Source organism: Conger conger, chromosome 7 (assembly GCF_963514075.1).
Source record: "Conger conger chromosome 7, fConCon1.1, whole genome shotgun sequence".
In the NCBI taxonomy this organism is placed as follows: domain Eukaryota; kingdom Metazoa; phylum Chordata; class Actinopteri; order Anguilliformes; family Congridae; genus Conger; species Conger conger.
The window spans coordinates 60,822,466-60,832,616 of NC_083766.1; the positions used below are offsets into that span (position 1 = coordinate 60,822,466).

General features: G+C 42.9%; 1 protein-coding gene across 1 annotated transcript; it reads right to left on the reverse strand.

Moving 5' to 3' along the window:
• Positions 1–2,105: 2,105 nt before the first annotated feature.
• On the reverse strand, positions 2,106–3,038 carry LOC133133544 (putative gustatory receptor clone PTE03). The gene has a single exon (XM_061249643.1). It carries the CDS (start codon positions 3,036–3,038, stop codon positions 2,106–2,108), a length of 933 nt encoding a protein of 310 aa, XP_061105627.1.
• Positions 3,039–10,151: the final 7,113 nt, after the last annotated feature.

Here is a 10,151-nt window from a genome sequence, read left to right on the forward strand (position 1 = left end):
CCAACTAATGTTCTCCCAGCAACGCCAGAAGGACAAGCACGCAAAACCCCCTTCGGCCCCCGCTAAATTCCGTCATTGGGTTAGCTGTGGGGTTTTACAGTGCTTTTCAGAGACAAAATAAATAGACATTCTCTGGGCCACCAGAATGCCTGTCTTAGATGTATAAAGTTGAGCAAAATAAATGCAAACTGCAGAGTTACAGACTCACTGGACAACTAAACAGGGTATGAACCCATTTACCAAGATCTTTAATATGAATGCCTTCTTATTCTATTCGGACAGATTGTGCACTAAATGAAAACAAGTCACATCTCTCATTGATAACAACGTGACAGACACTTCTACCTCTGGAGTTGCATATTGGGCACATATAAAGTTTATTATAAAAAGTTGGGCTAGTTGGGTGAGTTTTTGGATAATTTTCAGCATTTAAGCTTTTGGTTTGGGGTGTGTTTGGGGTGCGTTTCCTGATAACGGTGTCTCTTAGCGCTTGACGAAGACTCTCTAAGGTATACCTTACTAAAGTTGTTTACTTCTCTACGTGTGTTCCCCAAACTATCACTTGGGCTGTTGCTTAAGGGATAGCTTCCACGTGCAACGTTGTTAGGCCCATCGACTTGCTCTAATATCGATTATGCACTCCATGCAGTGACTGTTTGACTGCGTTATGAGAGAAAGTACTGTTATTTTTTAATAAAACATAGCAGGAATACTTTAAAATATTACATTCATCATGACTTGTGGGAACGTATTAATATAATTAAAATCGTACAAACTAAATTATCCAACTGTATATATAATTTTCGCCAAATTATATATACAGTTAGTGATACGGTTTCTGGCTACGCCATCTAGCAATATGCCTTCTTTGGCATGTCATGTTTTATTTAAATTTTTTTAATATCTTTGTATGACTTTGCAATCAGGGTTGATTTAGCAGAAGCACCATCACATTACTGGCGTCATTCTCAATTTTCTATGATTAGCTGACGTTTTCAGTAAAAGCGCACCAACAAGCAAAACGCACCAACACAAAATCAACGTTATTTATATATATATAGATATTTTTTTTTTGGTATGGTGGAAAAAAACGGAAATAAGCAGCTTCATAGCAAAGGAAATGGAGATAATGTTACACGTAGCGCTGAATAAAGAAACATTATTTTCCAGTTTTAAGACTACGGTGTCCAAAAAAAACAAGAAAGGACTATGGTTTAACATCACTCCAGCACACAGAGAGAGTGGGAAATCGTCAGTTTATGAATATCATTTAAAAGTCAATTAGGCAACATGCATCCTTCGTAATTTACAATTTTATTATTTGCATGTAAACAGTGACATTAAAGTGGTATTTTAGTAATATTATTAGCAAACTACAACTGTAGAATTATTAGTGTACATATTGCTGAACAGATTGAGATGTAACTAAGAGCAACAGCTGATTTCAGAGGATTGCGGTCGTAACAGTGGTGGCCACAAGCAGAGTGAGCTGACAACATCGCTAAGGTATAGCTAAGAGCGGTCCAAACCAACCTCACGTATGTACGACGTACAGAAGGTATACTTAGCTAAGAACATTTTGGGAAACACGCTAAAGTGTTAAGGTAGAGCTTAAGGTACAACTTATGAATGACGTAGCATTAAGAAGGCTTCGGGAAACGCACCCCTAACCATTCTCCTCTGACTTCTCTCATTAAGAAGGCATTTTTGCCCAAAGAACTTCTACTCACTGAAGGTTTTTGGTTTTTTTGCACCATTCTCTGCAAACTCTAGAGATTGTTGTGTGTGAAAATGCCAGGAGAACAGCAGTTTTTAAAATACTCAAACCATTCCCTCTGTCACCAACAAAGCTCAAAGTCAAATTTCTTCCCAATTCAGATGTTTGGTCTGAATAGCAACTGAACCTCCTAGCCATTTCTGCATGGTTGAATGAAGTGAGTTGCTGCTATATTATTGGCTGACTAGATATTTGTATTAACAAGCCGGTGTACAGGTGTGACTAATTGAGTGGTCACTAAGTGTATATGACAGTGTAAGACACTTGTTTAACATGTAGATAAGAGCATCCATTATGCTGCAGTTTGTTTAAAGGCCACATTATTTCATTACTGCAGCTGGGTTACTTTTGAACATAGTATCTGCACAATCTTGGTCCTTAGTTCCTTGATCTGTATAGCATATATGATGGGGTTCATATTGGCGGGAATGATGAGATGGAGAAGTCCCGCCAACGTCCGGTAGCCATTGTGAATCTGTAGACGATGCAAAATGATGAGGAGGTATCCGGAGCAGAGCATGATCAGATAGAGGACCAGATGGGAGGCGCAAGTCTGCATGGCCTTTCTGTTCAGCTCCTTGTTCTTTTTGGAGACACAGCTGATCAGGATCCTGAAATATGTGAAGGCCACGCTGGCGATGGACAATCCAATGAGTATGATACTGCTGGTAAGCCCAGTGATGTTGTTAATGCTTAAGTCCTGGCAGGAGAGCTTGTACAGAGATGCAATGTCACAGAAGGCATTAAGAATAATGGAACGGCAACGTGTTAGCCGTACTGCGAGGCCCAGTACGATGGAGATCATGGTTATTGATGTGCTCCATGCGGACACAGTCAGTTTAGCCACCATGGTGGGGCTCATGATGGAGGTGTACCTCAGAGGGTGGCATATGGCCACATACCTGTCAAAGGCCATGATCATCATCACTGTGTGGCAGGATATGCCATAAGTGTGGGTGAAGAAGGCCTGGGAGACACACCAGGAGTAGCTGATGGACGGGTTGGTGGAGACGATGTCCAACATCATTCGAGGCAGAACTACCGTGCTTCCCAGGACGTCGTTGAAGGACAGGCTGAAGAACAGCAGGTACATTGGCTGCTGAAGGCTCCTGTCCATCAAAATAAGCAGCATGATCCCTATGTTGGTGGTCAGGATGATCAGGTAGGCGACCAAAACCAGGGCAAACGCTGGGTAAATTAAACGATGGGGAATGTCGATGCCCTGAATCAACAGGATGGGACTGTTGTAGGTTATGTTCATCCCAGATTTCCTGGGAAATTCTGTCAGACTGAGAAAAGCAGAATATTATGCAGTGCCTAACATCTTGAACATTAACAGTTTCTGGTGTTTTGGCTCCATACATCAGAACATGACAAATAATAAAACCATGAATATGAGGTTTAAGTTCAGACAGATTTAATATGAAATATGGGCCAATATTGCAGACTCCAATTAAGCTTAGTCCAAGATGAAATTCTATTTTCAATAAACAACTCAGATTCTAACTCCTGAAAGTCAGTCAGGTTGACTTTCACATTTCCTTAATTAAGTTCAGAAAGCTGCTTGACTGGGTGCCTGAGAGCCTCAGTGTCCCAGAGCAGACCCTGAAAACAGAACAAAAACTGACGCGTGATTAGAGAAATATATATATCAGAGAAATCCCATTATTATAACTGGAATAACTTATCTTTATTTCTAAGGTCTGCAAGAATCATCTGTACTGTTCCTAATGCTCAGACAATATCATCTAGTTCAACTTGAATCGCAGTAACTGAACCATTCTATGACTGTACTCGTAAATGTAAAGGTGTAAATACCTGTCTCAGGTTTCAGGTGGGCAGTCGTCTCTTCTTGACGGGCTCTCAGGTTTTATCCTGCCCTTTAGGGGCCCTCCCCTCTCTGTCCTGTCACTCATTTAGGCAGGAGAGGACCGCCCCCACACTCAGGGATGATGTTATGAATCGAAACACGGGTGATGCTGCTTCTGACATATTACTGCAGTGTAACATGCAGCCTAGGGAATCAGAGCCACAGGTGCAGCCTCCCTGTGAGATACATTATTACTGCAGCAGTGTGGCATTTCTGTTCTTGGCCTGGATCCAATCAACATTTGTTATTCTCAGTTTCTCCCTGTGAGGGAGCGGGGGGGCGGGAGACCAAGAGGGAACGGATCGGGATCACAAACTTACCAATAAGAAGTTGAATAACCACTGATATAATCTTGGAAACCCTCACTAGAGGAGAGGGAAAAAACATAAAACGGGAAAGAAACTCCCAGGTGGAAAGCCAACTGAAACAAAACTGCTAAATCCATCGAACAGGGTAAATGCAGACTAGCACGGAATGCCTTTGGGAACAGGCAAGTCTCGTGAAAAAATAACTGAAAAAAGGGGACCAAAACATTTCGCCAACAGAAAATTGACCTGAGAGATAACATTGGTCAGGGAAAAACAAGATTCCTCAATGGAACGTCGCTCACTCCAAAATAGGGAAGGTCCAGGGGAACCGCCCAACCAAAGACTAAAAGCAATTCAGTCCTTCAACTAACTCTTTACCTCTTTACTTAGTGTAAATGTCAGAATGAAACACCAAAGCCCAGAGCATTGCCAGGAAGTGACTTACATAGCTCTCCACACAGCTGACCACAATCGTCAATGATTACACCCGCATTCAGCATGTGGAAGTTAATTTCATGCTGACCATGGCTGGCACGCCCTCACGTGGTAGAGAGGTAAAACCTGGACATTCCATATGTCATCTGGGGAAACCATGACACTCCCACTATTTCTCCATGGCCTGCTCACAGTGACGAAAGGAGCTGCTAGTAAAAGTAGGGAGGACAACCGAAAAATTTATTTCCGGAAATCAACATGAATATTATGATTAAAATCTCAGTTTAACCTTGAATTAACGTGTTAATAATAATTCTGCTTAGGCAGAATTTTAATGTGATGTAATTACTGTTTTTGTGGATTTTAAGCGCTCATTTTACCAGCATTCCATCAATGTTAAATGCTGGACCCCGATGGCACCAAAAAACAGGCAGATTTCCCCCAACATTCCATTGTTTACATTTATGGAGCTCGAAAATGGTGACACAGCAATAGCTTTTACTGGTTTACTTCACGCGCTCTTACATGGCAGTTGGTGGCAGTTCGAACTCTCAGAATTGTGACTGTAGCCAGGTCAATATGTTCGCTGGATACTCGGTATGTCCAGCCTTATAAGTCCAAAGTCCCTGGTTACTTTTTAATAGTTTCAATGGATTTTGACAATAGACATGTCAGACTTCAATCATGTTAACGCTCTCGAGCGTGCGTCTACGTTTAAGTAGCAAATAACCGTGTTGTATCCTTCTAACGTAATGTACATAGCAACTGAACTCTCGGATCACTCCGAATCACAGATAGCAACAAGATAAATTAATGACGATTCAGAAAATGTATAACTTTTAAAGATTTAAATAAATCCTATGGTAGGACTTTTGCGATTTATGGAGGGTGCGACAGAAATATTTGGTGCTGTTGAACGAAATCGAATGCTTTTATTTCTATCGTTCGAATGACCAAGTGCCGTTAAAAAGCAAATTTTATGGCTTTGTGCTATTCGCCTATGCTAGCTACATCATGCTAACCTCGTACAGGGACCAGTAAAGGCTTAGAACATTAGTTATTGTAAGTCTGATCACCTATACTGTGAAGTAAAAAAGTGGAGAAATTATGTTTTCTGCGAGAAATGTATTGGCGAACTCACGTGCACAAACAGCGGTCTACATTCTAAAACTCCACTTTGCCCTCCATAGTAAAAGGGCCAAGCGAGCACCCGCCTCCACTGCTGTGCTTGGCCCCTGCTGGTCCTCTACTGTGAAGTGAAGGTTTTGCCATAGTTCAATCCAGCAAGCAATCCAGTCTCTTTGAATCTGAGCTGCCACTGGACAGTTGCATGGCATGTACAGAGCCAGAACTACTGTCTTTGAAGGTACATCTACAAGGGATGAAGCGCAACCACCACTGCCAGCAGCTCCCATCTCCTCATGCAGTAATTGCATTCTTTGCTGAGCTAGCAACTGAGGAAGGCAACCACCTTCTCCCCCTTTTCAATTAGCTGCAACAGGACTACGTCAAGGCCCAAGTTGCTTGCATCAGAGTTCAGGTGAAGGGTTTCCTAGAGTCAAACAGGTCAAGTACGGGGTGGGGGGGTGACAAGTGCAACACATATGTGTGTTCACTAACAACATTTCTATTGTTAAAATATATTTTGCCCTTCTCTTATAGGTGGCCGGGCCTTATCCCATGGGGCCCAGCTGGGCACAGCCCGAATTGGTAACGTGGGGTCGCCACCCTGTGGGCTCACCACCTGCAGGGGTCAGCATCGGAGATGGGTGCTTTGCCCAACGGGCAGTGGGCAAAGGCGAGGATCCGGGTGTGCTAATCCTCAGCGTCGCAGACTGCTTCTGGGGACGTGGAACGTCACATCTCTGGTTGGGAAGGAACCAGAGCTAGTGCGGGAGGCGGAGCGGTACCAACTAGATATAGTTCGGCTCACCTCCACGCACAGCACTGGTTCCAGAACCAAACTCCTGGTGAGGGGCTGGACTCTGTTCTTTTCTGGAGTTGCTCAGGGTGAGAGGTGCCGGGCGGGTGTGGGGATACTCACAAGCCATCGGCTGAGTGCCACTGTGTTGGAGTTTCACCCGGGGAACGTGAGGGTCGCCTCTTTGCGACTATGTGTCGCTGGGGGGAAAGCTCTGACTGTCGTTTACTACCTACATAAAAAATATACATACATACTCCACCTTTACAACACACCTTAAAACATGGCTTTGCGATAACTACAACTGCATACATTAATCTCTGTCAGATATGACGTGTGTTATGTACACCTCCATCTTTGCTACCCACCTGCAAATGTCTGTATTTGTTTCAATGTCTGGATGCTACTGTGCCTGTATGCTGCTGTGTCTGTATGCTACTATGTCTGTATGCTATTATGTCTGTATGTTGCTGTGTCTGTATGTCTGCTATGACTATTTGCTCTTCCCTTGTCCCCTTGTACTGTTTTATCTCATGTACTGCATTGATGTTGCTGCCATTTGTGCTTGCATGTCTTGTCTCCCCGCATGTTTGTGCTTGCTCCAATTGTGCTTGATATGTTTGTATGTCTTGCTCCATTTGTGTGTGCTTGCTGCAACTGTAATTTTATCATTTTTTTAACTAATGTATTTTAGGGAGCCTATTGTCAACTGGCCGGGGACTACAGCTGGAAATTAGTCATGTAGGCTAAAGCTGCTCCATTTACTGTTTACAGTTAATTAATGGGGACTGTCCACGACATTATAAACAAATAGATTCAAATTCAAATTCTAATTTGTTTGTGCTTATGCACCAAATGGCAGTTCAGAGTATCCGGTCTTCTTGGAGTCACTGGGCGGCATCCTGGAAAAGGTGCCGCCTGGAGGCTCCATAGTTCTGCTGGGTGACTTCAACACTCACGTGGGCAATGACGGAGAAATCTGAAAGGGGGTGATTCGGAGGAATGGCCTGCCTGATCTTAACCCGAGCGGTGTCTTGTTATTGGACTTCTGTGCTGGTCATGGATTGTCCATAACAAACACCATATTTCGAGCATAGGGTAGCTCATAAGTGTACTGGTACCAGAGCACCTTAGGCCAAAGATCAATGATAGACTTTATGGTCGTATCATCAGACCTGCGGCCATGGACACTCGGGTGAAGAGAGGAGCAGAGCTGCCAACTGATCACCACCTGGTGGTGAGTTTGATCAAGTGGCTGGGGAGCCTGCCAGACAGACCCCATGAACCAAAACGTGTAGTGAGGGTGAACTGGGAACATCTGGCTGAGCCCCCCGTCCGCGAGGTCTTCAACTCCCACCTCCGGAGGAACTGCTCACGCATCCCGGGGGAGACCGGGGACATGGAGTAGGAGTGGGCCATGTTCAAAACCTCCATTGCTGCTTCTTAGAGAGGCAAAATGGCTAACTGTGAAACTTGTCATTAAGCTTGATAATTCTTTTCACAAAGAATGGGCAAAGAAAAGAAAAAGATCCATCCATTATCTGAACCTGCTTATCCTGAACAGGGTTGCAGGGGGGCTGGAGCCTATCCCAGCATACATTGGGCGAAAGGCAGGAATACACCCTGGACAGGGCGCCAGTCCATCGCAGGGCACACACACCATTCATTCACACACTCATACCTACGGGCAATTTAGACTCTCCAATCAGCCTAACCTGCATGTCTTTGGACTGTGGGAGGAAACCGGAGTACCCGGAGGAAACCCACGCAGACAGGGGGAGAACATGCAAACTCCGCACAGAGAGGCCCCGGCCGACAGGGATTCGAACCCAGGACCTCCTTGCTGTGAGGCGGCAGTGCTACCCACTGCACCATCCGTGCCGCCCAACACAAAATCAACATTATTTTTTTTGTTTGTTTTTATTTCTTTTTTTTACATAAGATGTGGTGGAAAAAAAGTGAAATAAGCGGTCCCACAGCTTCATAGCAAAGGAGATATTGTTAGATGTGGCGCTGAATAAAGAAACATTATTTTCCAGTTTTAAGACTACGGTGTCCAAAAAAAAACAAGAAACAACTAGGGTTAAACATCACTCCAGGACACAGAGAGAGTGGGAAATCGTCAGTTTATGAATATCATTTAAAAGGCAATTAGGCAACATGCATCCTTCGTAATTTACAATTTTATTATTTGCATGAAAACAGTGCCATTAAAATGGTATTTTAGTAATATTATAAGCCAACTACAACTGTACAATTATTAGTGTACATATTGCTGAACATTATTTTAACATCTTTGTCATAGTACCTTACCAGACCAAACTTACGAACGTACAACGTACATGTCACGCTTCATGTTTGTCACGTCATGTTTCATGTTTAGTTATTGTCTTGGTTACCTTATTGTCAGGTCACGTATTATGTTAGTCTAGTCTCGCTATGTTTTTATGTTTTATTTCTTGTTACATTTTATTGTTTTGTCATGTTATGTTTCATGCTTAGTTCTTGTTACCATTTTTTTCTTTGTCTTGCCATGTTATGTTATATAGTTTGTCATAATTTAACTTTGTTTCATGTTATGTGGTTCTGTTAATTGTTTTGCATACATTCTTTCATGTCTTTCTGCAAACCTTGCATTCCTGCTTTCTCTCTCTCTCTTTTTGTCACTCACAACCTAATTGTTTCAATTTCCCTTGTCTTCTTACTAATCTACTAACTTTAGATCAGGATTGGGTAATACTAACATTCTAACCATGTGTTCATGTTACCTTACGTTTCTTGTGCATGTCATTTACTAATTTACTAACGCTAGGGCAGGATAGGTTTATTACTAATGATTACAAATTACCCTGTTAACATGTCAATCCTCCACACCTGATTTCCATTCTCAAGCTGCTCTCAAGCTAATTGTCTGCACCTGTCTTCACCTGCATATAAGCTCAGTTCCATGTCTTGTCTTTGCAAAATTGTTGCCTCCTGTTCGTCAGTGGATCTCTTTAGCATTTTTGTCAAGCCACCCGTTACGATCCAAGCCTGTTTATTGACCAAAGATTATTGACTTCTGTTTTGTTGACCATTGCCTAAGTGTACCACGACTTTGCCTGCTGTCTTTGTGCTTTTGCCCCGTGGAGCAGAATTCGGTCTTGACTCTTGCGCCGTCATCGACCCTGAGCCTGCCTACCGTTTTTGCATGGTGTACCGATTACGAGACTGCCTTCTCTCTTGGTACTGTACTTTGGTTTTTGGCTGGATGAACATTGCTTGATCTTTGACTACGCTCACTGGACATTCCCTGAATAAAGCCCTGACGGGACTTTATTATACCCCTGTTTCTGAATCGTGCATTTTGGGTCCAACGCCCCACGCACCTATCTCAGTACAGAAGGTATACTTAGTTAAGAACATTTTGGGAAACACACTAAAGCATTAAGGTAGAGCTTAAGGTACAATTTATGAATGACGTAGCATTAAGAAGGCTTCGGGAAACGCACCCCTAACCATTCTCCTCTGACTTCTCTCATTAAGAAGGCATTTTTGCCCATAGAACTTCTACTCACTGAATGTTTTTGGTTTTTTTGCACCATCACCAACAGTCAAATTCTTCCCAATTCAGATGTTTGGTCTGAATAGCAACTGAACCTCCTAGCCATTTCTGCATGCTTGAATGAAGTGAGTTGCTGCTATATGATTGGCTGACTAGATATTTGCATGAACAAGCCGGTGTACAGGTGTAACTAATTAAGTGGTCACTAAGTGTATATGACAGTGTAAGACACTAGTTTAACATGTAGATAAGAGCATCCATTATGCTGCAGTTGGTTTAAAAGCCACATTTTTTCA

Excerpts from the sequence above, each read along its gene's own strand:
- LOC133133544 (XM_061249643.1), bottom strand. The coding sequence starts at position 3,038 with ATGAACATAACCTACAACAGTCCCATCCTGTTGATTCAGGGCATCGAC.